We start from the raw sequence: 26668 nt of genomic DNA on the forward strand, positions 1-26668 counted from the left end.
CCCAGCCCTGGTCAGGGTGCGTGCGGGAGGCAACCAATAGACGTGCCTGTCTCCCATCAATGTTTCTCTCCCTCTCCCTCTCTAGAAAACAAAAAGATGGAAAAATATTCCTGGGTGAGGATTAAAAAAATAATAATAATGTCCCATAAATTTGCTAATCCGTTCCTCTGTGGATGAACATAGGGGTTCTTCCCACCTTGTTTTGTTTTTGATCTTTATTGTTGAGAATATTACACACACTGAGTGGCCAGATGATGATGGCCACCCCATCAGTACAACGAAGTGAATCAGTTATGCAAATAATCATGATAATAAAACCTTGAGAGGATTTGCTCAGGAAGTTTTCAGTATTCAGTATTTTTGGGAGCGTCCATGGAGTGCCGATGGGGGGGTCATCATCACCTGGCCGGTCATCATAATCTGGCCACCTGCCCTAGCTGGCTTGGCTCGGTGGATAGAGCGTCAGCCTGCGGACTGAAGGGTCCCAGGTTCGATTCCGATCAAGGGCACATGCCTGGGTTGTGGGCTTGGTACAACCTGCAGGAGACAGCCAATCAGTGATTCCCTCTCATCATTGATGTTTCTATCTCTTCCTCTCCCTTCCTCTCTGAAATCAATAAAAATATTTTAAAAATATATATATATGGCCACCCTGCCTCGTGGCCCCTGTGCGTCACGGTACTGCTGTGTGTTTAAATATTCCTGCGTCCCCGTCCTCAGTTATTTGGGGCGGTTCTCAGTTATTTGGGGCGCACGCACTTGGCCGCGGGATTGCCCGGCCGCGGGGTGGTTTCTGAATGAACGACTCGGGGAATTGCCAGGTTCCCCCAGGGCCAGCCGCGCGGTCTCTGCGCCCCTCACGTGGGGCCCGGCAGCTGGAGCAGCCACGGGCGGATGGGGAAGTGGCCTCTCTCTCTCTCTCTGTCTCGGAGAGGAGCCGCTCTGAACTTTCCCTTTCGCCCCCGCCTCTGCGCGGAAGGGCCAGGAGGAAGGAGCCGGTGATGCCGCAGAAATTCCACGGCCCTGATGTCACCCGCGGGGCGGCCCAGCGGCCCCCGCGCGCGCGCCCTGCTCTTCTCCTTGCGCCCTGCGCTCCGGCCCCAGATCGCCGCCGTCGCTTCCCCGGGAAGGAGCCCGGGCGTGGCCGTCGAGGGAGGATGAGCGACTGCGAGTTCGGCTACGTCCAGGCGCTGGCCCGGGACTACCTGTGCCACGTGCTGCAGCGGCCGCCGCCCCGGCCCGGCCCGGACAGGGTGTCCCGGCTGCTGCGGGCCGTGGCGTCGGCGGTGCAGAGGGACGCGGAGCGGACGCTGCGGCCGAGCCTGGACGACCTGGACGTGGCGTCCGTGGAGGCGGCCCGGGCCGTGTTCCAGGCCGTGGTGCGCCAGGAGTTCGCGGACGGCGTGGTCAACTGGGGCCGCCTCGTGACCGTGTTCGCCCTGCAGGGCATCCTCGCCAAGAAGCTGCTCCGCGCGCGCGTCGCCCTGGACCCGGATCTGGACCGGGACCGGGACCTGGACGCGGACACGACCGAGGAGATCGCGTGCTTCGTGGCCGAGTTCATCACCTCGCAGGCGGGGGGCTGGATCCGGCAGAACGGAGGCTGGGTAACTAGTCTTGCGCGCTCTTTGCTCCGAAGCGGGAGTTCACGGTGTCCGGCTGCTTTAAAGGATATATATACACACACGCTTGGAGTTAGTAATTAGCTCAAAGGGCGTATACATCTTTTTGGGGGGGAAGGGGGGACACCCCGTAAATATGGATGGTATTGGCAAGACCCTCTACCCATCCTCGGTAGCAGGGCGCGGCCCAGCCCGGGCTCAGTGCGGCGCTAGCGTTGTCATGACAACGGACGCTCAGCCGCCAGGGAGTCGGTCGCGGAAGCTGTTTCATTCACTTAGGAGGTTGCAAAGGGTGGGGGTCTCTTTCCGCGAGTTCATGGCTTCCAAGTTGGTGTTTGCCGCCCCCATCTTCTAGTCCAGCGGTTCTCAACCTTCCTAACGCCGCGACCCCTTTAATACAGCTCCTCTTGTTGTGGTGACCCCCAATTTCATGGTGACAAATGGAACATAATTGAAGCATAGTGATTCATCACAAAAACAATCTGTAATTGTATGTGCGTTTTCCGATGGTCTTAGGCGACCCCTGTGAAAGGGTTGTTCGACCCCCCAAAGGGGTCGCGACCCACAGGTTGAGGACCGCGGGCCTAAGGTAACAAATCCTGGCTGTGAAGGCTTGATCAGAGGAGGAAGGTACTGGCAGAAACTTGATTCGAGAATTTCCAAGTGAGAATTCGCTCTATTGTCGAGGCCTCAAAAAGCCGGGGCCCTGGGTGGGGCCGCTGTTAGAAGTCGGGTCACGGGGCCTTTCATAGGGGGTGTCTGTGCTTTTTTTTTTAAAATATATTTCTTTATTGATTACAGAGAGGAAGGGAGAGGGAGAGGGAAAGAAAGAAACATCCATGATGAGAGAGAATCATGGATCGGCTGCCTCCTGCACGCCCCCCACTGGGGATCAAGCCCACACCCTGGGGAAGTGCCCTTGGCCGGAATCAAACCCGGGACCCTTCAGTCCGCAGGCCGACGCTCTATCCACTGAGCCACACTGGCCAGGGCTTTGCTTTTTCTTTATGTCCCAACACTTGATGCTTCGCTTCTTAAAAACACTGTGTCCCCAAGCACCTTCTCCGCCCGCGGCCCCCCCCCCCCACACACCTGACCCTCCCCTCTCCCTGGAGGTAACCCCCGTTATCAATTATTTTACATGCAAAACATAGCCGTTGATTATAGCCACAGAAAGTACCCATAGTGCATCTTTGTAAAAAAGGGTTTTTTAAAATTAATGTATAACTAGTACATGGTGCTTATTCTGCTTTTTCTTCACCCGAGGGTATTTAAAATAGTATTTTTATTTATTTTTTAAAATATATATATATATTTTATAGCTGCCTTCTTTAAAAAACTTGATTTCTTCTTTTCTTAAATATATACTTTCATTGATCTCAGAGAAGAAGGGAGAGGGAGAGAGAGAGACAGAAACCCCCATGATGAGAGAGAATCATGGATCGGCTGCCTCCCGCACGCCTCCCACCAGGAATTGAGCCCACAACCCCGGGCGTGTGCCCTTGACCGGAATCGAACCCGGGATCCTTCAGTCCGCAGGCCGACGCTCTAACCACTGAGACACACCGGCCAGGGCTGAATTGACCAGGTCTGCAGCATCCACGGCGTTTCTACCAAGTCCTCCTCCCAGCACAGCTGGTGAGAGCGTCCGGTGTTTGCCCCCCCCCCCCCCCCCCGCCTTCCACTCTGCTGTAGAAATCTCGTCATTCCCACACTCCATCCTAATGCAGCTGGTTGAAGTCTTGTCGCCCCAATGACTAGCGGGGTTATGGCCTCTGCCAGCGCCTACATAGGGACCTGCCTGCTTACAGTCTTTGCCCGTCTTCCTGTTATTTTGTCTTCTTCTCAGTGGCTGGTAGGATTCCTGTGACTGACTGTTCGGGATGCAAATACTTCTATGCAGGTGGCAGGTGATCCCCCCTCTGGCTCACTGGCTTTCAAAACCATGGGCGACTTCAGTCAAGGAGTTTTGAAACTTGGTGTGACCTTTGCAAGTTGCTGGAGGCCCCCCCCCCCCCCCAGCACTCCCCCTTCTACTGGCCTTTTCTTCCTGCGATTCTTCTAACTCAGCAGCCCTGGCCTCGGGCTGGGGCAGCGCGAGATCTTGTCAGCGTCTTCCTGCCGCTGTGGGAAGCCAGAGGAAGGAGGGGGTGGGGGGAGGTTGCAGCTGTGGGTGTCGTTTTGGTTTCCAGCGAAGGCAGACATTCTCTGTGGCTCAGAGGCCCCCCTGTGAGCCTGGGCTAGCCTGGCCCTGAGTCCTCAAAGCTTAGAGTATTGGCGGCAGAGAGAAGGGATCAATATTCTTTTTAAAAATATATGTAATTTATTGATTTTTTACAGAGAGGAAGGGAGAGGGATAGAGTTAGAAACATCGATGAGAGAGAAACATCGATCAGCTGCCTCCTGCACACCTCCCACTGGGGATGTGCCCGCAACCAAAGGACGTGCCCTTGACCGGAATCGAACCCGGGACCCTTCAGTCTGCAGGCCGACGCTCTACCCACTGAGCCACACCGGTCAGGACGGAATCAATATTCTTTGAAAATGTGACCACATAGCCATGAATGGTGTGAGCTCTGGAACTCCTGACCGTGGGAGTGGGGAGCTGTCTGGGAGAATTTCTAGACGTGAACTGACCCTCCCGGGAGGTCCAGGGGTCGGCGTGAGCCTCCACACACGGAAGGACACACGTGTGCCCGCACACGCATGCTCGGCCGTCATGGAGCCCTTGGGCGGGTTCGGGCTCCCCACGTGCGTGGGTCTGAGACAGGAGGGCGTTTCAAGGCCGCCGCCACCTCCCTTCCAGGCTCCCATGAGTCACTGTGCTGGGCATGGGGGGCCCTGCTGTTCCGAGCCAGGCCGCCAGCGGGCAAAGGGCAAGGGGCCAGGGCACCTTCTCTCAGCGCCTGGACAGTCGAGCTCAAATGAATGAACTTGCCCTTGAATGACTCATTTCCGGGGACGGCACTGCCCGCGGGTCGTGGCCCCCAGGAAGGGGGGGCGGCACCTACTGGGAAGCCGGCCACCCGGTTCCTTTCTGGGCTCCGGGGCGACCTGACAGGTTGCGTCACTTCTCTCAGCCTCAGGGCGTCTGCAGCACGGGGGGGGGGGGGGGGGGCGGCCCAGCCACCTGCCTCCTCGGCCGGAGGAACCCCGTTACTTCTGTATCGGGAGCCCCCTAAGACACTTTCCGCAAAGAGTTCTCAGTACTTGCTGGTAGTGGTGGTGGTGGTGGTGGTATTGCCTAACCTCCCTGAACAAATAGACTAAATCCCCATTAATCACATGATCAGTTACAGTTGGCAGTTAACCACCGTCTAAAACAGATGCCCTAAAAGGGGGGCGGGGACCAGTGAATCAGTAATGGGATTTATGGCCCTGGCCGGTGTGGCTCAGTGGGTAGAGCGTCGGCCTGCAGACTGGAGAGTCACAGGTTCGAGTCCAGTCCAGGGCACAGGCTGGGGTTGTGGGCTCGATCCCTAGGAGGTAGCGTGCAGGAGGCAGCCGATCCGTGATTCTCTCTCATCATGGATGTTTCTCTCTCTCCCTCTCCCTGCTCTGAAACCAATAAAAATATATTTTTTAAAAACAGATACGCTGTAAGTATAAAATATACATTGTTTTATTTTTTTTTATTTATTTTGTTGATCCTCACCCGAGGATATTTTTCCATTGATTTTTAGAGCGAATGGAAGGAGGGGGAGAGACAGAGAGAGAAACATCGATGTGAGAGAGGCATTGATGGGTGGCCTCCCGCATGTGCCCCAACCAGGGCCGGGGACCGAGCCTGCAACCGAGGTCCGTGCCCTTGGCCGGAATCGAACCCAGGACCCTGCAGTCCGTGGGCTGATGCTCTATCCACCGAGCCACACCGGCCAGGGCCAGGACACACGTTAACGATTTGGTACAAAACACTGTCAGATATTTCACTAATCATTTTCCTGTTAACCGTATTACAATACTACTGTAGATAAATATATTTCAAAATCAGTTTCGCCCCTCTCTTTTTTCCTTTTTACACGTGGCTACTGAGAAATTAGAATGACAGGACGTAGCTCCCTGAAGACGACGCTGAGGTCGGACGGCATAAAACTAGTGAGACGGTGACAGGATTTCCCAGGCGACCTAAAATACACAGGCGTCCCGGAGGCACAGGAAAAACCCGGTCACTTCCAGACGTTCCACATGTACCCACGGGACCCAGGGAGACGGTTCCTCTCCAAATCCTGAGCAAAAACATGGAGGAGCCTCTCCCTTTTTATACCTTTCTGGGTCTCTGTGTCTCCCAAATTTGGGATGAGACTTCCGGACCTTTCGTAGGCGTTTAAAAAAAACATAAAAGACGCCCTGTGTGCTGGGATGGGGGGGGGGGGGGGGGGGGGGCGCGGGAGGAGGGCCAGTGCACCGAGTACCTATCTTGCAGGGAGCTTACGGCCTTGAGCACAGCACCACTCAGATAACTGACAAATGCCTGGCACGGGAGTAGCTAGAAGCAGCCACAGAGCGGCTTGCATGGTCGGATAAGAAGAGAAAGGGCCGAACCGGTTTGGCTCAGTGGATGGAGCGTCGGCCTGCGGACTCAGGGGTCCCGGGTTCGATTCCGGTCAAGGGCATGTACCTTGGTTGCGGGCACATCCCCAGTGGGGGGCGTGCAGGGGGCAGCTGATCGATCTCTCTCATCGATGTTTCTAACTCTCAATCCCTCTCCCTTTCTCTCTGTATAAAAATCAATAAAATATATTTTTAAAAAAATAGAAGAGAAACGGTCTGCGAGGCGACTGGCTCACAGACTCAGATCGCTAGCAGCCCCCCAAAAGGTCTCATTTTCCCCGTCAAGACCCCTGAGAAGATGAGCCCTCTGCATCGCTGAGACGACACTTCCTGTGCTTTTCATTCCAGCTCTCGCGTGTCCACCGACGGTGTTCTAACCCTGTGCCCTCTGTCCTCTCCTAGGAACACGGCTTCGTGCAGAAGTTCGAGCCCCGGCCGGGCTGGCTGGCCTTCCTGGGGGCGGCGGGCCAGGTCCTACTGTGCGCCCTGAGGCAGCTCCCCTGACCGCAGGGACCCCGGGGGTTGGGAAACCTGGACTCTTGCGGGAGGGATTGCCCACACCCACTTCTCCGCCTTTTGCACAAACAACACTCGTGGGGCAACCGGACGGTTCCGGGGCCGCGGACACTGTGCCCCCTTTTCCACAAATAAATCGAATGTACGTGTCTCTCTGCGGCGTCCGCGTCTTCCTGGGAGCCCGGCGCAGGGCTGACCCGCCCGCGGCCCCGGGGGCAGGTCTCAGGTGGGGGATGCGTAAGAGGAAGGTGAGTCTGCAGGCCCAGGCAGCCAGGTTTCTGACGGGCCTGTCCCTGACCCCAAAGCCATTTTCCTTGTCACTGGCCCACACTGCAGGCGGGTGAGTCCGCTGACCCTTCCCCGGGGCCCCGTCTTGGGTCCGCCCCGGGCCCCTGGGTGCTGAGTTTTGTCCGGGTCCCCTCCCCCAGCCGTCACTGGAGGTGATGGAGGCAGCAGCCGGACCCTCGGCACACGAGGGATCGTTAGAACAAAGGGAGGTACATGCCTTAGTGTCGGGCCATCGGGAAACCGCCCATGAAAACATTTCACAAATTTGCCCCGGCCGGTGTGGCTCAGTGGATAGAGCGTCAGCCTGCAGACTGAAGGGTCCCAGGTTCGAATCCGGCCAAGGGCACAGACCCGGGTTGCAGGCTCGATCCTCAGTGGGGGGCATGCAGGAGGCAGCCAACCCATGATTCTCTCTCATCATGGACGTTTCTCTCTCTCCCTCTCCCTTTCTCTCTGAAATCAATAAAGAAATATATTTAAAAAATTTTTTTCACATATTAGAAAACTGTCTTTTGTTAGGCTGTGCTCTGATTTTTTAAAAAATATATTTTTATTGATGTCAGAGAGGAAGGGAGAGGGAGAGAAACATCAAGGATGAGAGAGAATCACGGATCGGCTGCCTCCTGCACGCCCCCCACTGGGGATGCAGCCCCCAACCCGGGCCTGTGCCCTGACCGGGAATCGAACCCTGACCTCCTGGTTCACAGGTCAACGCTCAGCCACCGAGCCGTGCAAGCTGGGCGAGGTCAGCAAGTTTGATTGCGACACGGGAGCACTGTACCTCGCTCTAGACCAGCGGTTCTCAACCCTCTGGCCCTTTAATGCAGCTCCTCATTGTGGGGACCCCCAACCATAACATTATTTCCGTGGCTGCTTCATCGCTGTCATGTTGCTGCTGTGATGAATCGTCATGTAAATACCTGATATGCAGGATGCATTTTCATTGTGACACATTGAACATAATGAAAGCATCGTGATTCATCACAAAAGCAATATGTCATGATATATGTGTTTTCCGATGGCCTTAGGCGACCCCTGTGAAAGGGCCGTTCGGCCGCCAAAGGGGTCCAGACCCACAGGTTGAGAACCGCTGGTCTAGACCTTTCCACTCCTCCTCCTCACATTACACGATCTCTACCCCTTGGGGTTTGCATTGCATTTTCCTCTGGAGGAAACAGGCTTCAACACAGAAAGTCTCTGGTCTGCCCTGGCCGGTGTGGCTCAGTGGATAGAGCGTTGGCCTGCAGACTAAAGGGTCCCGGGTTTGATTCCGGTGAAGGGCACAGGCCTGGGTTGCGGGCTCAATCCCCAGTGGGGGACGTGCAGCAGGCAGCCGATCGGTGATCCTCTCTCATCATGGATGTTTGTATCTCTCTTTCCCTCTCCCTTCCTCTCTGAAATCAATTAAAAAAAAAAAAGTCTGTGGTCCCAGGTCATGGGGCTGGTGGGCGGGTCACATGGACCCCCAGGCCCACACTGGTCCTCAAGGCCTCGCTTCCTCCTGGTCAGCTGGTACCGCCTGACCCTCTGCCTCCCACTCCACCCCTGGCAGGAGCCGGAGCTGCCAGTCAAGGTCAGCTGGGTGAGGCTGGTCTCCCCACCGAGAGGGCGGGTCTTCAGCCGGTGAGGATCCCGTGTCTTCCCTGTGCCATGGTCTAACTTAAGACCAGTCGGTTGCCACTGTTTGGGATCTGGAAACGGAAGGACTGCTTTGTATCATCCTGTATGGAAATGCAACCCTTTATTATTATTTTTTTAAATCAGTTTTTATTCGTGTCAGAGAGAGAGGGAGAGAGAAACATCCATGATGAGAGAGAATCACGGATCGGCTGCCCCCTGCACGCCCCCCACTGGGGATGGAGCCCACTACCCAGGCCTATACTCTGACCGGGAATCGAACCCGGGACCACCTGGTTCACAGGTCGACGCTCACCACTGAGCAACACTGGCCCGGCACACAGACCCTTTCTCTATAAGCGGCAGCAGCCCGGGTGGCTCTTTCTGCCGGAAGATGCGATCGGGCGCCCAGCCTGAGGGTGGTGCCCGCTAAGTCAGGGCACAGGCCCGGGTTGGGGGCTCGGTCCCCAGTGGGGGGCGTGCAGGAGGCAGTCCGTCCAGGGTGGGCGGGTTTTCTCCGGTTCATCTGCCTCGTGACCAAAGGCCAAGATCTTCCAGACAGCCGACGAGCCCAGGGCTGCGATGGGGAGCAAACCCATGACCGACGTTCCCCAAAACCGTTCTCGAGTTGAAGGTCGACGTTTGGGCCACGCCGGAGCCGGAGCCTCCATACAGGAAGAGCGGGTGGCAGACGCTTGCAACACCACCCGTGTAGGCAGCTCATCCCCGCCGGCCCGGCTTCCCATTTCGCGGAGGACTTGCCGGTCGCACATCCTCCCCGCCGCGCCTGCCTGCCTGTCTCAGCCGTTCTCAGCCTGGGGGTCACGACCCCTTTGGGGGTCGAACGCCCCTTTCACAGGGGCCCCTAAGACCATCGGAAAACACATCTATCATTACGTATAGTTTTTGTGATTGATCGCGATGCTTTCATGGTGTTCAATTTGTCACCATGAAATTGGGGTCACAGAACATGGGGAGCTGTATTCAAGGGTCCCGGCAGGAAGAAGGCTGAGAACCGCTGGCCTGTCTGGTCTTCCCTTCCCCTGCCCCACACACACCCTGGTCTGGCATCTGTTCCCTCCTGTTGCGGTGACCAGCTGCCCGTAGGCCAACCCCCAGAATCTGTGGTCCCCCGTGGTCCCTCCCTCTCCGGCATCGGCGGCTCCCTCCCTGCCCATCAGCCCCCCCAGCACGCAGGCTCGCTGTCCCGGCTCCCACGTCAGTCAGCGAGGGTTGGCGGGGGTGTGGCCGACTGGAATGGCTGGGAGACCGGTTAGGAGCCTGCTGTGGCCCGTGGGTGGCAAAGACTTCTTTTTTTTTTTTAATATATTTTATTGATTCTTTACAGAGAGGAAGGGAGAGGGATAGAGAGTTAGAAACATCGATGAGAGAGAAACATCGATCAGCTGCCTCCTGCACACCCCCCACTGGGGATGTGTCCGCAACCCAGGTCCATGCCCTTGACCGGAATCGAACCCGGGACCCTTCAGTCCGCAGGCCGACGCTCTATCCACTGAGCCACACTGGCCAGGGATGGTAATGACTTCTTGACTCTTACTCGATCGACTCCCATTTCTGTATCGATCCCTCTGGATGTGTCTATGTAAAGCCGCGAGTTTACACGGACACTTGGTTGCTGTTAACTCTTCACCCCGGGGATGTTTTTCCATTGATTTTTAGAGAGAGTCGAAGGGAGTGGGAGGGACAGAGAGAAACATCGATGTGAGAGAGACACGCCGATGGGTTGCCTCGCATACGAGCCCCGACCAGGGCCCGGGATGGAGCCTGCAACCGAGGTCCGTGCCCTTGACGGGAATCGAACCCGGGACCCTTCAGTCTGCAGGCGGATGCTCTAACCACTGAGCCACACTGGCTAGGGCTACGCTGATACTTTAATTCCTGTACACCACCACAGGGCTCACGCCAAACTTCCTCTTTCCTTATTTGTCACTGTTTTTTTTTTTTTTTTCCCCAAAAGGGAGAAACCTGACTCTCATTACCCACAATGTATGTACTACAGCGGGGCCTTGACTTACGAGTTTAATTCGTTCTGAGACCGAGCTCGTTAAGGAGTTCGTTAACTCAAATTACTCTGTCAACTCAATGCAAAATATCCCCAGAGAGACAGCTGGTATCTCAAAAAACTCGTTAGTCGGGACACCCGTATGTCAAGGCCCGGCTGTACTTATTTGTCTCTCTCTGTCGACTGCTAATTTACAACCCTCAGAAAAACAATCGTAGGAACTAGAGTGCAATGCAGGGCGTCCCCAAGGAAGTGTATACACACTTTAACAGCTGATGACTCCATTTTCACTCCTTTTCAGGCTTAGCTGATTTGAAATGACGGGTGAAGCCAGGCAGCTTTGAACAAAGAAAATCTAGCCACTAGACTTTTTTATGGGGATACAGAAAAGATAAAGTTTACAGCCTGGCCTGCGTGGCTCAGTGGCTGAGCGTCGACCTGTGAACCAGGAGGTCACGGTTCAATTCCCCGTAAAGGGCACAGGCCCGGGTTGCGGGCTCCATTCCCAGGGGGGGCGTGCAGGAGGCAGCCGATCCGTGATTCTCTCTCATCATGGATGATTCTATCTCCCTCTCCTTCCTCCCTGAAATCAACAACAACAAAATTATATATATATATTAAAGTTTACGGTACAAAACAGGCAACAGTTGACAAATTGAAGGCCCACAAACACCAATGAAATGATTCTTGATGTTTGCGATTCCATTACTTTGTATTAAGAGCGGTGCCTGGACCAGAATGGTCATCAATTTGAAAACAGGCACTGACAGACAAATTATTCATTTCTGAAGATCCTTTTAAATTTCAAAAATGAACTATATGTTAATAAATGCTGACTTTGCCCGGCCGGTGTGGCTCAGTGGTTGAGCGTCGACCTATGAACCAGGAGGTCAGGGTTCGATTCCTGGTCCGGGCACATGCCCGGGTTGCGGGCTCCATCCCCAGTGGTTGGGCGTGCAGGAGGCAGCGGATCAATGATATTTGTCTTGCAATGATGTTTCTATGTCTCTACCCTTCTCTCTGTAAAACCAATAAAAAATTATTTAAAAAAATATAAAATAAATGCTGACTTTATCATCATTCAAAGTGTGTATACATTTTTGCAGGGGACACTCTATCTATACTATTAAAAGGGTAATATGCTAATTAGACTGGACATCTTCCGGACGTCCTTCCGGACAAAGCCCCGGTCGCAGGGGCCAAGGCAGAGGCAGTTAGGGGTGATCAGGCTGGCAGGGGAGAGCAGTTAGGGGGATCAGGCCAGCAGGGGAGAGCAGTTAGGGGCGATCAGGCCGGCAGGGGAGAGCAGTTAGGGGGATCAGGCCGGCAGGGGAGAGCAGTTAGGGGGATCAGGCCGGCAGGGGAGAGCAGTTAGGGGGCGATCAGGCCGGCAGGGGAGAGCAGTTAGGGGCGATCAGGCCGGCAGGGGAGAGCAGTTAGGGGGGGATCAGGCCGGCAGGGGAGAGCAGTTAGGGGGCGATCAGGCCGGCAGGGGAGAGCAGTTAGGGGGCGATAGGGGAGAGCAGTTAGGGGGATCAGGCCGGCAGGGGAGAGCAGTTAGGGGGATCAGGCCGGCAGGGGAGAGCAGTTAGGGGGATCAGGCCGGCAGGGGAGAGCAGTTAGGGGCGATCAGGCCGGCAGGGGAGAGCAGTTAGGGGGATCAGGCCGGCAGGGGAGAGCAGTTAGGGGGTGATCAGGCCGGCATGCAGAGGCGGTTATGGGCGATCAGGCAGGCAGGGGTCCCGGATTGGCGAGGGTGCAGGCTGGGCTGAGGGATTCCCCCTCCCACGCCGTGCATGAATTTTGTGCACCGGGCCTCTAGTATTTGTATAAAGTTATTTTTGTCTTTAGCCTTACGGCATTTCGTCAAAATACTTAGCCCAAAGTTACTTAAGTTCTCCACCCATTCAGTTGTGGTTATGTTAATCATTTGCAATACAGTTCGGTTTGTCCCGGCTTGGATTGCATTTTGGGTCGCTCCCCTCCCCTCCCTTCCCCCGCCCCACACACCCCCCGGTTGTATGCCCGTCTGTCTGTACAACATTACCGTGGTCCTGACAGAGCTACGCAGAGAAAAGTAGCAGGAGAGAAATGTCACTTTCCTCCTCACTGCTACGCCATGCCATTTCCCATTCTCTCCACCCTCTTCTCGCCCGTTCCCGCACAGGCACCCAAACTCAGTCATGTCCTGCTTTACACGTGCTGCATTTTTCCCCCCACAAATGAGCAGAAACATTTATATTTTCTTTGATGCCTCTCTTTTAATCTTATCCAATATAATAAAAGCCTAATATGCTAAGGGTCTGGTCATCCATTCAACCAATCAAAGCGTAATAGGCTAATGATATGCTAAGGCCGATCAACTGCTCGCTATGACATGCACTGACCACCAGGGGGCAGACAGTCACCCGGCTGACCAGTTGCTATGATGTGCACTGACCACCAGGGGGCAGACGCTCTGACCTGTAGGTTAGCTTGCCGCTGGGGTCCGGCTGATCGGGACTGAGTGAGACGGGCTAGACACGCCCTGGAGCCCTCCGTGGTCCTTCCCTGGCTGGCCAACCTCCAGTGTCCCTCCCCGACCCCAATGGTGCACCTGTGGGGTCCGTTGGTCTGACCTGTGCCCTCTCGCAATCCAGGACCCCCTGGGGAATGCTGGAGAGCCCGTTTCGGCCCGATCCCACAGGCCAGGCTGAGGGACCTCACTGGTGCACGAATTCAGGCACCGGGCCTCTATAATAATAATAAAAGGGTAATATGCTAATTAGACCGGACGTCATTCTGGATGTCCTTCCTAACAAAGCCAGGGCTGGAAGGAAGCAGCCTGGGTGCTGGGTGCCGGAGGGAAGCTGGTGCCGGCATCCGGGGGAAGGAAGGCCTACTCTTGCATGAATTTTCTTGCATCGGGCCTCTAGGGGAGATATCATTTGCATGGACCTCACCCTTTTAAAATGTACAATTCAGTGTTTGTTAGTATATTCAGCATTTGTACCACTGGCACCGCAGTCGACTTTTAGGACATGTTCATCATCCCCCAAAGAAATCCTGAACTCTAGACCCCTTGGTCCCCAGCAACCACTCACCTGCTTGGTGTCCATGGGTTTGCCTGTTCCGAAACTTTCCTATAAATTGTATCACAAAATACGTGGCCCTTGGTGTCTAGCTTCTCCCACTTAGCGTATGATCTTCAAGGTCCGCGTAGCGTTTTATTTGCATGGGGGTGAGGGGTTTTCAGTTCCTCCACATCCTCTCCAGCCCCTTTCTGTTGTTGTTGTTGTTGTTGTGTGTGTGTGTGTGTGTGTGTGTGTGTAAATGATAGTCATCCCAGTGGGTGTGAAAGTGGTATCTCTTTGTGGTATTGATTTGCATTTCCGTAATGACTAATAACGTTGTAATCTTGCCATGCGCTTATCGGCTATTTGTCTATCTTATATGAAGAAATGTCTGTGGAAGACCTCTGTCCGTTTTAAAACTGGATTATCTGTGTGTGTGTGTGTGTGTGTGTGTGTGTTTACGGTTGAGTTGTAAGAATTCATTATATGCTATTCTGGACAAGAGCCCCTTATCAAATATACTAGAGGCCCCGGTGCACGAAACTCATGCACTGGAGTGGGGAGGTCTCAGCCGGCCGGTGCCCTCTTGCGGTCCGGGAGCCCTCGGGGGATGTCCGACGGGGAGCAGGCCTAAGCCGTTGCGCTCACCAGCCGCGAGCCTGGCTCCTGCATTGAGTGTCTGCCCCCTGGTGGTCAGTGCGCATCATAGCGGCCGGTCTTTCCGCCGGTCTTTTATTCTATAGGGTGACTTGCAAATATTTGCTCCCATTCTCTAGGTAATCCTCATTTTACTGATGGTGTCCTCTGATGCATGTTTTCTGTTGTTGTTTTTTTAATCCTCACCCGAGTATATTTTTTCCATGGATTTCTACAGAGTGGAAGGGAGGAGGGAGGAGGAGAGAGAAACAACTGGGTGAGAGAGACGTGTGGATTGGTTGCTTCCCAAACCTGCCCCTACGGGAGCTGGGGAACCGGCATCCAAGGCACAGCCCTCGACCATGAATCGAACCCATGGCCCCTTCAGCCCTCGGGTAGAAGACTAACCTCCTTTGCTCTAACCACTGAGAAACCGGCCAGGGCCGGTGCATGTTTTTAATTTTGACAAATTTCCTTTTTTAAAAAAAACATATATCTTTTATTGATGTCAGAGAGGAAGAGGGAGAGAAACATCCATGATGAGAGAGAATCATGGATCGGCCGCCTCCTGCACGCCCCCGACTGGGGATCGAGCCTGCAACCCACGCATGTGCCCTTGACCAGAATCGAACCCGGGACCCTTCCGTCCACAGGCCGACGCTCTACCCACTGAGCACACCGGCCGGGGCGATAAATTTTCTTCTGTTGCCTGCGTTTTCGTTGCTGTAACTGAGGAACCGCTGCCGCAGTCACGGTGGTGAAGATGTGTGCCTGGGTTTTCTTCCAGTACCTCTGTGTTAGCTCTGCTGTGGAGGCCAGTGGTCTACTTTGAGTTAAAAAGTTATTTACAAAGCCCACACGTGCCCCGTGATTGGAGATGAGACACTAAATGTCCGCACGGCTTCGGGTCTGTTTCTGTGCTTCTATCTGTTCTCCTGTCCCTTTGTGTATCCGCACTCATGACAATAGGTTTCACTGTCTGGGAGGGCTGGTTCCCCCTACGACAGGGGTGGGCAACCTTTGTGTGAGTGCGTGCCCAAACCAGCAAAATCTCTGACTCGGAATTCTTCTGCGTGCCGACCCTAATTTTTTGAGAACATGTTACGCCGACTTGCTATCTCTTAAGGTGTACGCATGTGAAGAACCTTAAAGAAATAAAATTCACTCAAGCGATAAAAACAGTCTATGATGATGAAAAATACATTTATTTTATTTTATTTTTTTTCAAAATATACTTTATTATAACAGCAAATGCACACAGTGCTATAAGTAAGGCATGCTACTAGGAATCTGCATATAATCAAAGACCGGTATGAAATGAATGGGAATGAATCTTGCTTCTTAATGCTTGAAGATTTAGTCCACAGTGAAGGAAACACAGAATTTGTGTCCACTTATCTCAAATGCATTATATACCTACTTAACCAGATTTCTATGCCTCTAACCAAGAGCCCGAAGGTAAGAGAAATTTAATCTTAACTGAACTGACAAGTTACGTCTAATATCAATGACAGATTTACTAATTGAGATAAATTTCCTCTTTAGACAAAGACCTATAAATTGGGCACTCAAACATCCATTCAAATTAGCCAATTTTAATGTCATTTACTCTACCAGAAACAAATACTAGATTACTAGAAATACTTTGAATAAAGAAACATTTACATGTTAATAGCTCATAATGTAAATTTTGGGCTAAGATTAACACCCTGAGTCAAATTTGATTCCCTTCCACTTGAAGGGACCAAGCACAGCTTCAGTTTCAATAGCTGAGTTAGGAAAGAGTTGAGACAATAATGCTTATGAGAGCTAGTCCTTTGATGAAACTATTAGGCTCTACAGACTTGTCAAAATCAAAGCAAAACTGAGGACAGGCCGAAATGCTCTGCAGAATAGTATTTTTAGACAGGCTGCTTCATCTCCCCCTCTCTTTTAGAACAGAGGCAGATGATATGCTTTCTGCATGAATGCACATTGACATTCTGTTCAACTGTTTTCTAAATACAATACTGCAGGGATTTAAACAGTATGCTTTAATTTAAACAAAGTAGTATCTCATAAGCAGTCAATTTAGCTTAAGAGTTGAAAAGAAACAGCAATATGAAAATGATCAAATATTCTACTCTTTTAAAGAATGTTTTTTAAAAGCAACACAGGACCAAAAAATTCAACTATTACTTTATTTATATTACTATGCTTACGTTACATGGAAAGGACACCAAGCAGTTCTGCCCCATTTCAGGAAAAGTTTCCAATCAACACCAATTACGTGGTGACAAGTAACTGGGAATGGTGGCATCTTTGGGTCAAGACCGACAAGGAAGAATGGGCTCTGGTGCTATGGTTCATCTCCAACAAGATTATGGCACAATGGCCAGCACAAGCCATACTAACTAACACTGAACCTTTAGCGCTGGTCACAAATTCGGATCTCTTCTCTGAAGCTAGCAAATCAAGTGAAATAAAAAAGTTTTAAAATAAAGCCCAAATACATTTAAAAACCATGCTCTTAACACATTTTCCTTTCAAAATTTACATAAAACACATTTTTCCACTCTAATAGCCCAGATTTTTTTCTCACATAGCCCAGCATGTAGCTGCAGATAGATTATTCTGCCTCAAGATGTAAAAGTAGGGGGAAAAATTTAACAGCATCTGCATAATATTCTCTCTACATACTGTTGTTGCATGTAAAATAGAAAATTAAAAAAAGAAAGAAAGAAAGGTTCCATCTTAGATTCTCATAACCTCTTGTTCCGCCGTTCATGAATCCGACTCTGTGCTAAGGTGACAGTGTATGTAAGTAGATTTTTGTTTTCAGTGAAGGAGACCTGGGAAAAGATGACGTTCTCTCTTTTTCTTCAAGAGTTATCAGATGGTACATGCTCCTCAAAACCCTCACTCTCTCGAACTAGAGCACGTTCCAGGATCACACGGCCTTCCTTGTAACGCTGGCTGTCTTCAGTGGCAAACTCATAGACCCATCCCAGTTGGCTATTGCAGCTTTTACAGCTCACATCTCGAACCATGTGGCGGCCAGTGAGCATGACCCGGTCTCGCACGTCACTGTACTGCAGGTTAACTACCTTGTTCAAAAGAAACGCTCTTCCAGTGGCACCTGTAAATCAGGTGGAGGTGAGTTCTGGGCGCTTGGTCAGAATCGTATCGCAGTTTGCACAAGAAAACAGACGGGTACCACCAATGTGATCGAGGAAAATTCTGCCCCGAGCGGCTGTGAGATCCGCGGCTGCCTGCGGCCCTTCCTCCTCAGGGTGAAGCCCCTCGGCCTCCCTAGTCTCCAGGTTTAGTCAGGCCCGGGCCTTGGCCCCCGAAAAATACATTTATTTTTTAACGTCTACATGCACACGGACAGTCCGACGGAAAACGTTACGGCTCCGTGTGACAGTATCAGTGGGACGTTTGCGGCTGCATCGCCGATGACAGAGATTTTACATCAGGTTTCTATTCCGTGGCCTTCAGAGATAGGCAGGCGCTACCACTGTCATCCGTCAGGCTCCTCCTGTTACGAGACTTAACAAAGTTCACCACTGAGAACAAGGTTCACAGGTGTATGCGGATGAAACCAAAACAGCGGTCGGATCTAGGAAGGCGGGAGAGTGAAGGCAGAGGCATAGAAATGGCTCTTCCCCTCTCTCGTCCGTCCTTGTCCACGGTCTTTAAGATCACTTGTTATGTAAAACTATTTATTTATCTTAGATGCACCTGCACTGAGTTTATCAGAAAAATAAAAAAGTCGATATTAAGAAGAAAATTGTAAATGGGAGATTATAAGAGAGGGTTTCGCGTGCCAGCAGAAGTGACTGGCGTGCCGTGGTTGGCACGCGTGCCAGGGGTTGCCCACCCCTGCCCTACGCTCTTCACTTTTCAGTGTGTTTTTGGCTGTTCTTTTTTTTATATAAAAAAAAATGTGTTATTGATTTCGAAGGGGAAGGGAGAGGGAGAGAGAAACATCAATGATAGATCATCATGAATCCGCCGCCTCCTGCACGCCCCCTACTGGGGATCGGGCCGCAACCGGGGCAGTTGCCCCGACCTGGAATGAACCCTGACCTCCGGGTTCATAGGTCAACGCTCAACCCCTGAGCCAGGCCTGGCCGGGCCCAGCTTTTCCTGATTGCTTGCTTTGCACACAAGCTTGTCAAGTTGGTTTATTTATTAACATAAAACGTAGCCCGTTTTCTCTAAACTTGCAATTACTTGGAGTTCAATGTCCTGGCCCGTGGAACCCGCCCCCTGCCCTGGGGTTACCGCGCGTGGCCCCGAGCGGGGTGATCCGCCTCCACACCGATGTCCCCGGGGTGCCGTCTCCCCCCCGCCCCCCTGCCCCCCTCCAGGTAAACGCCCGCAGGGAGGGACACCGGGAGCCTCCTTCAGCTCCGCGGGGCGGGGCTGAGGCGGGGCGCTCGCGATCCGGAAACCGCCAGACCCTCCCGGCCCGGCCCGCGGACCAGCAGCGCCAACCGCGCCAGAGGACGGCCTGTGCTCCCCACATGGCGGCGGCGGCGGTGAGCGGCGCCAAGCGGAGCCTGCGGGCTGAGCTGAAGCAGCGCCTGCGGGCCCTCAGCGCCGAGGAGCGGCTGCGCCAGTCCCGCCTCCTGGCCCAGAAGGTGCGCGATCGTCGGGACGCCACGGTGGCGGGCCAGGTTGACGGTGCCCGGTTGACGTTCTCCTGGCCGCGCTGCTCGGGTTTGCGGATGTGCGCAGGCGCAGGCCTCCGGCGGCGTGCGCATGCGCGCATCCTACCTCCCCCCCCCCCTCGTCCCCGTGCGCGTGCGTCCCCCAGCGCGCCGTCACCACCCCCCCGCAACGCGCACGCGCGCACGTCCCCGACCCCGGCGCGCGCAAGTTCCCCCCGCCCCTCCCCCGCACTTCCGCCAGCGCCGGCGTGCCTACGTCCCACCCACGGCGTGCGTGCGTGCGTGCGTGCGTGCGTGCGTGCGTCCCCTCCGGCACGCTCACGTCGTTCAGAGCGTGTCTGGGCGCTCGAAGGCGCGAGGCCCGGAGGGAAGGCGGCGGTGAGGATGGCGGTGAGAGGGCGGAGCGGCGACGCCCTGTTCCCGCGGAGGCCGGTGCGGCGACGAGATGGCCTCCGTGGGGCCAACGCAGGTGCTGAGGCGAGAGCAGGTGGGACAGAGACCCCTGGGGGGCGCAGGGCGGCCCTCGCTGAGGTGCCTTTGGTGGGTCGGTCGGTTGGCGTTCGACGTTGGGAACCCCAGGTGAGGAGGTCCCTCCTCTTAGGCAGAGGGCGGGAGAGTCGGGGTGCAGGCTCCCCTGAGCTAAGGCTGCCCCCTCTGAGCCTCGCTCGCTCACCCCCGGCCTAGTGCTAGTCCCGGCCGCGGTGACAGGACGTGCTTTTCCGGGTTAATGAGAGAAAACATGGATTCTCCCGCCGCCCACGATGGTGGGGAGCAGTGGGGAGCCAGGTGGGGGTGAGCGGGGTGCCCCGTCTGGGGGTTCCACACGCGCCCTTGGTTCCTCTCACTGCGGCCTCCTGACAGACTGACAGGGTGTCCCCCCCAAAACGGACACATACAGTTGAATACTCACTAATTCCAAAGGGTTTAAGTGTGAAAAGAAACACTCACGGAGCCGCCTTAGACGTGCGGATGCGTTTTGGGGGGACACCCCGTGTTTCGGGGTGTTGACTGGTCGGGGGTTGGTTGGTCGGCCTGGAAGTCGCGTTCTGAGGGCGTTGGGGACTGGTGTTGGGGGGACACCAGGGAAAAATCCACGTCTGGCCAACACATAAATATTAGTAACTTTTTAAAGAATATATTTCTATTCATTTCAGAGAGGAAGGGAGCGGGGGAGAGAGAGAAACATCGATGATGATGAGAGAGAACCATGGACCGGCCGCCTCCTGCACGCCCCCCACTGAGGATCGAACCCGCAACCCGGGCCTGTGCCCTGCCCGGGAATCGAACCCGGGACCCTCCCGTCCTCAGGCCGACGCTCTATCCACCGAGCCACACTGCCCAGAGCAGATATTAGCCAATAAAAAAAATGTATTTCTTCAATCACAGCTGCCACGACCTATAGATATAAAAGGCTAAAATGCTAAGTGTCCGACCGACCAGCCGGTCGCTATGACGCAAACTGACCACCAGGGGGCAGACGCTCCACGCAGGAGCTGCCGCGACGCGCACTGGCTACGTACAGAGAAACGGCAGCGCGGACCTGGCGCCCACAAAGCAACACGCGGCCTCCCCCGAGTGGGACGCAGGCCCCGCCACCGCCCCAGAGCGACGGCCCAGCCAATCGCAGCTAATGCCACCAAGACCCCATGGTCAGCCTGGAAACGGTGGCTGTGGGCGCCGGGTAATGACGTCACGTAGCAACGCCCGGCTCCCGCTCCCTAGCGACAGACCATCTATATACATAAAAGGCTAATATCCCCAGTAGGGGGCGTGCAAGAGGCAGCCAATCAGTGATTCTCTCTCATCATGGATGTTCCTATCTCTCCCTTTCCTTCTCCCTTCCTCCCTGAAGTCAATAAAAATGTATTTTAAAAAAATTAATGGGGAGAATTTAGGAGTGAAACCCAACAAGGCACAGGCTGAAGAAGTTGTGGGCGCCAAGGTTTGGGGTTAAAATGATGCAAAGACTCGAGGGCAAGTGTGCGAGAAGAACGGGTCGGCGGAGACCCAGCCTGGAGTTCTCTCAATAAACAGCAGGGTCCCACGGTGACTTATTTTTATTATTTTTTAAATCAATACTTTTATTGATTTCAGAGAGGAAGGAAGAGGGGGAGAGAGATAAAAACATCAGTGATGAGAGAGAATCATTGATTGGATGCCTCCTGCAGGGATCCCCACAGGGAACCAAGCTGGCAACCCAGGCATGTGCACTTGACCAGGAATCAGCTGTGACCTCCTGGTTCATAGGTCGATGCTCAACCACTGAGCCACACCAGCCAGGCCCCACGGTGACTTTATAATGAGTTTTCATACCTACCAAAGTAGGTGAGCCGGAGAGGTGTAAAGAGATGAGACAAGTAAGTGTTGGGTTAAGAGCAAAATTTAGGGTTCAGCACCCCACTGTAGCACTCTGCTTTTGTTTTTTTGGTTTTGGATAAAGAAGTTGAAGAAGCCCTAACCGGTGTGGCTCAGTGGATAGAGCGTTGGCCTGCGGACTGAAGGGTCCCGGGTTCGATTCCGGTCAAGGGCATGTACCTTGGTTGTAGGCACATCCCTAGTAGAGGGTGTGCAGGAGGCAGCTGGTCGATGTTTCTCTCTCATCGATGTTTCTGGCTCGCTATCCCTCTCCCTTCCTCTCTGTAAAAAATCAATAAAATATATTTTAAAAAAAGAAAGAAGTTGAAGAACATGGGAGAAAATGTTGAAACTGTTAAGGGGAGTCACTGATTTTTAAAAGTATAATCTTGGCAAATACCATGGCCTGCGTTTCCCATGCAGGTGATCGCCCACAGTCAGTATCAGAAGTCCCAGCGAATCTCCATCTTCCTGAGCATGCAAGATGAAATCGAGACCGACGAGATCATCAAGGACATCTTCCGCCGCGGCAAGACCTGCTTTGTCCCCCGGTACCGGTTCCAGAGCAACCACATGGACATGGTGAGGTTGGCATCGCCCGAGGAGATTGCTTCGCTTCCCAAAACATCCTGGAATATTCATCAGCCCGGTGAGGACGAGGCTCGGGAGGAGGCCTTGTCGACAGGTGAGCACGCGGTACCAGGATTGACAGGCTCGGTACTGGGAGGCTGCGATGAGTTCTTAGACCTCTGAGCCGCGGGCGATGTTTGGGTCTTTGGGGGTCGCTTTCCCTGTCGGGACAAATTTGTGTTCTTGTATCCCACGACACCCACATTGCCTGACTTGGGGTGCCCTCTGTAAGCCATGAGAGTCAGCTATAATAATAAGCTAGTAAGGTATTAAGACTCTTGCCCTGCCCTGGCTGGTGTGCCCAGTGGATAGAGCATCGGTCTGCGGACTGAAGGGTCCCAGGTTCAATTCCGGTCAAGGGCATGTACCTGGGTTGCGGGCACCTCCCCAGTAGGGAGTGTGCAGGAGGCAGCTGATCGATGTTTCTGACTCTATTCCTCTCCCTTCCTCTCCGTAAAAAATCAATAAAATATATTTAAAAAAAAAAACTCTTGCCCTAACCTTACAGGTTGAGTTACACATTTGCCCCGAATAATTTTTTGTTGTTGCTAATCCTCACCCAAGGGTATTTTTTTCCCATTGATTTTTAGAGAGAGTAGAAGGGAGGGGAAGAGACAAAGAGAGAAACATCAATGTGAGAGAGACACATCAATTGTTTGTCTCCCACACGAGCCCGACCAGGGCTGGGGAGGGAGCTGGGATTGAGGTACATGTCCTTGACCGGAATCGAACCCGGGACCCTCAGTCCGGGGGCCAGTGCTCTGTCCACTGAGCCCAACCTGCTAGGGCTCCCCTGAATAGTTTTATTATTTCCCGTGGTTTCAGTTCTGGTCTGTATAGTGATACTCACATTCTCATTCATGCAGAACTGAAACCTCCTTCCTCTCCATCCGTTATCTGCACCATGATGGAGACAAGATTCTAATGCACACACCTGACCCCGTACTCCCCTGTGGAAGCCTTTCAGTGACTTCCTGCTGGGTCCTGCTTATTTTTCTACTTTGACATCTCTCTGCTCCCCCACTTCCAGCCACTCTGAACGTCTCCCGTTTTCCCACTCCCTTTGCCTTCACTGCTGCTGGGCCTTGACACATGCTGTTCCTGGCCAGCAGCTGCTTGGGCGATTTAATGACTGAGCAGTCGCAGAGCTGAGAGCAAGTGCAGCCAAGAGGACTGTTGTGTGATGCAGCCCCTCAAACCTGCCTCAGAAGCGGATATTGGGGCTAAGATTTGAGTGCTCGGCAAAAAACCCCCAGCACAGCTTTATCCCCCTCCCAGTGTGACACCATAACCTACAAAATCCGTCATCTGTCGGGGTGGCAGGGAACGGGGTCCCGGGCTCACAGGAGTGGGGGGCCACCGTCTTTGCTACTAGAACTTCTGTTACCCAGTCTTGTACCTTGCCAGATGTTCAGACACCAAAGGTGCACTCTGTGTCCTGCATCCGTAGACCAGGTGCACGCCACCATCACACAGCTCTTCTTGTTTCCAAGAAGCAAGGTTGCAGGCATTTGAAGAGAATGAGGTAGGCCTCTTATATAATAAAAGGGTAATATGCAAATAGACCAAATGGCAGAGCAACCGAACAGCCAATCAAAGCGTAATATGTTAATGATACGCTAAGGCTGCTCAACTGCTTGCTGTGACGTGCACTGACCACCAGGGGGCAGACAGTTGACCAGTCGACCAGTAACTCACCAGGGGGCAGACGCTCCAACCCGTAGGTTAGCTTGTTGCTGGGGTCCAACCGATTGCGACTGAGTGAGATGGGCCGGACATGCCCCGGGGCCCTCCTGCTGTCCCTCTCCCACCTGGTTGTGCACCTGTGGGGTCCCTCAGCCTGGCCTGCACGCTCTCGCAATTCAGGACCCCTCCGGGGATACTGGAGAGCCAGTTTTAGCCCGATCCCCCAGGCCACTCCCCTTGGGAGGGCACCAGACGCAGGGCTCATGGCTGGCGAGCACTGCCTCAGCAGCGTAAGCCTCTCCTGATCGGAACTGATTGGGCGCGAGCCCGCGGCAGGCACAGTGGGGCCGGGGTGAGCGGGAGCAGCAGGTAGGAGCTGCAGGCGGCATTGGACTGCGGGTTTCGGCCCGATCCCTGAAGGCCACCCAGAGGGACCCCACCTGTGCACGAATCTGTGCACCGGGCCTCTAGTTTCCTTATAAATAAGGGAAGATGGAGTTGTAGGCGTTCACGCTGCTCATGCCAACTGCACCCTTTCCCCCGACTTGCAGGCCTGCGGGTGGAGCCCGGGGTACTTCCCCAGTCCTGGTGGGTTATATATTAACAGGTCCTCCCCGGCCCCTGCATCACCTCTAACCGTCCCTACTAACGGAAAGTCTACCCAGAGTCCTCCAGGGGCAACTCATTGCCTCCGCCGGTCAGTGCTGCCCCTTCTAGAATGCATTCCTGAGGTCGAGCTACAACGTGTCCCCCTCCCCCTCCCTGTATGTGTCCTGTTTCTGGTGAAGGACAGCAGTGGGAAGAGGAAGGAGGAAACAGGATCTTCCCTCTCAGTTTAGTCGCACTTCCGGGTGAGATGAACCCGGTCTGAACAGATGAGCTCAGGCATTCACCTGTGGCTTTTAGCACGTCGTCTGGTTTGTGTTACAATGGTAACTGTTATTAATTTTAATCAAGGAAAGGGGAATTATTCATTATGCAGTCAGCTCATTGCCTATCGAGTGTGTAACATTCTGATGATTTCCAGCAAACATTTCTGAGCATCTGCTTTGCACAGACACTGTGTTAGTTCAGGAAAGAGAACGTCCAGGCCTTCCACGGGCCCAGCTGTCGCTGGGGAGACAGAAGACTATGTAAATAGAATAAGCATCCCCACCTTCAACATCTGTCAGGTGCAAGTGTCACGTGAAAATAGACAGAACATAAGGGAGCAGCCCAGTGCTCCAGCCTGAAGAGAAACACCTGGTTGCTCCTCCGCCACAGCATTAACCGCCCGGGACAGGCCACTTTCTCACCCCTGCCGCTCTTTGCGGATAAGCAGAGGGACAGTGGGCTCTCCCTGTCGTTTCTGTTGATTGCAGCCTGGCAGCTGGCCCTCTCGCTGTTACAGGAGCATTGCAGTGGGCGGCCTCTGCGCTCCCTTATCTCCCAGGATCCCACTCTGCCCGGGGATTTTTCCTTGTGTCAGCAGCTCGCACTGTGGCGGCTCCGGTGCTAAAGCATAAATCCGGCTTTGTGTGCTAGGGACAAGCTGATTAGAGCCGATGGTCACCAGTGTAGCTTATGTAGCTCATTTATCTTCCTGGTCTGCTCGCATTAGCGTGGCCTAGAAAAAAGAGCGAGCTTTGGTGTCCTCCGTGCGATCAGTTCCTAAGCGCACGTTTCACACGCGGTGTTTTTGTGTTACAATTTAAAAAAAAAATTGATTGGAGAGAATTTGTTGTCCCACTTATTCATACATTCATTGGTTGATGCTTGTCTGTGCCCTGGCCAGGGACAGAGCCCACAACCTTGGGATGTGAGGACGATGCTCTAACCAACTGATGCTCTAACCAGCTACCCAACTAGGGCACTATTTTTATTTATTTATTTTATATATATACTAGAGGCCCAATGCACGAAATTTGTGCACGGGGGGTGGGGGAGGCAGTCCCTCAGCCCAGCCTGCACCTTCTCCAATCCGGGACATCCCTCTCACAATCCAAGACTGCTGGCTCCTAACTGCTCACCTGCCTGCCGGCCTGATCGCCCCTAACCACCCTCCCCTGCCGGCCTGGTTGCCCCTAACCGCTTCTGCCTCAGTCCCCACCACCGTGGCTTTGTCTGTAGGCACATTTGCTCTAATTAGTATATTGTCCTTTTATTAGTATAGATATATTTTTGTTGGTTGCAGAGAGGAAGGTCGAGGGAGAGAGATAGAAACATCAATGATGAGAAAGAACCATGATCGGCTGCCTCCTGCACGCCCCCTACTGGGTGTCAAGCGCACAACTCAGGCACATGCCCTTGACTGAAATCGAACCCAGGACCTTTCAGTCCACAGGCCAACGCTCTATCCACTGAGCCACACCAGTTGGGGCTAGGGGACTATTTTTGCGTTATGTATACAGCAAAGTATCAGATTGGTAGATGAAGTAGAGGGCCTGCCTGCCACTTTCTTGAATTTATCCTCCAAATCAGGGCTGCTTGGGTAATCTGATTCCATCTGGGTGTAGCAAAATGGGATGTGATTGGCCCAGAGACTTAAACATCCCCAGAAGGGCGAGCTTTAGCGATGGCCGGGTCAGGGTCTTTAGGATCCACCCTGGCTCTGACCTTGGACCCTGCTCTCACCTCCGCTGGCTGCGGACTGGCGTAGCCATCTGCCCCCCCAGGGGGGTCTGGGGTGGCCTCTCCCTGAGGGGAGAGAACCTGCCCCCAGAGTTAGGCTGTGGGAGGCGCAGCCAACTCTGCTCGGTCCTCACTTCGTCTCCTGGTTTCAGGTGGGCTCCCTGCAGCCCAGGGCGGTCAAGGGCTTCTCCCAGGACATGAGGCCGCAGCCAGGACTCTGGTTCCCGCGCCAGGGCCGGCGAGGCACCCCCGCTTTTCTGTCCCCTCCCGCAGTCAGCTCGCTCTACCCCGCGCCTCCTCCCTTTCCCGGCAGCATCCTTCACCCCGGACCGGCTGCCTTGGCGATGGTGTTCATGGAACGCTGGTTCGCTTTCCCAGGGAAGCCCTCACTCTGAGTCAGGCGTCTCACAGACGCTGGTCGTA

At 53.8% G+C, this 26668-nt stretch overlaps 2 protein-coding genes and 1 pseudogene across 9 annotated transcripts in view; 2 read left to right on the forward strand and 1 right to left on the reverse strand.

Annotated features, from left to right (window-relative positions):
• The window catches only part of LOC118679051 (5-formyltetrahydrofolate cyclo-ligase-like), a 51147-nt gene that overhangs the window by 9960 nt on the left and 14519 nt on the right, over positions 1–26668 (forward strand). Inside the window, exons 1-3 of one of the 8 annotated variants that reach the window (XR_004975097.1) lie at positions 18691–18934; positions 21743–22004; positions 23357–23474. Coding sequence is in view for 4 of the 8 variants with exons in the window: in XM_036355373.1 (XP_036211266.1) it covers positions 19349–19543; positions 21743–22004; positions 23400–23464 (522 nt within the window). In the remaining 4 variants the exon portion in view is untranslated. Of the gene's footprint in view, positions 1–18690; positions 18935–19261; positions 19544–21742; positions 22005–22815; positions 23319–23356; positions 23475–26668 lie in introns of those variants that run through there. The other 7 variants (XM_036355373.1, XM_036355374.1, XR_004975099.1 and 4 more) reach the window with 7 other exon arrangements.
• Positions 567–6844, forward strand: BCL2A1 (BCL2 related protein A1). The gene is made up of 2 exons (XM_036355370.1): positions 567–1607; positions 6576–6844. Exons 1-2 carry the CDS (start codon positions 798–800, stop codon positions 6675–6677), a joined length of 912 nt encoding a protein of 303 aa, XP_036211263.1. The 5' UTR covers positions 567–797; the 3' UTR covers positions 6678–6844.
• Positions 16473–17812, reverse strand: LOC118679011 (annotated as a pseudogene).

This window comes from Myotis myotis, unplaced genomic scaffold (assembly GCF_014108235.1).
Source record: "Myotis myotis isolate mMyoMyo1 unplaced genomic scaffold, mMyoMyo1.p scaffold_m19_p_22, whole genome shotgun sequence".
Taxonomy (NCBI): domain Eukaryota; kingdom Metazoa; phylum Chordata; class Mammalia; order Chiroptera; family Vespertilionidae; genus Myotis; species Myotis myotis.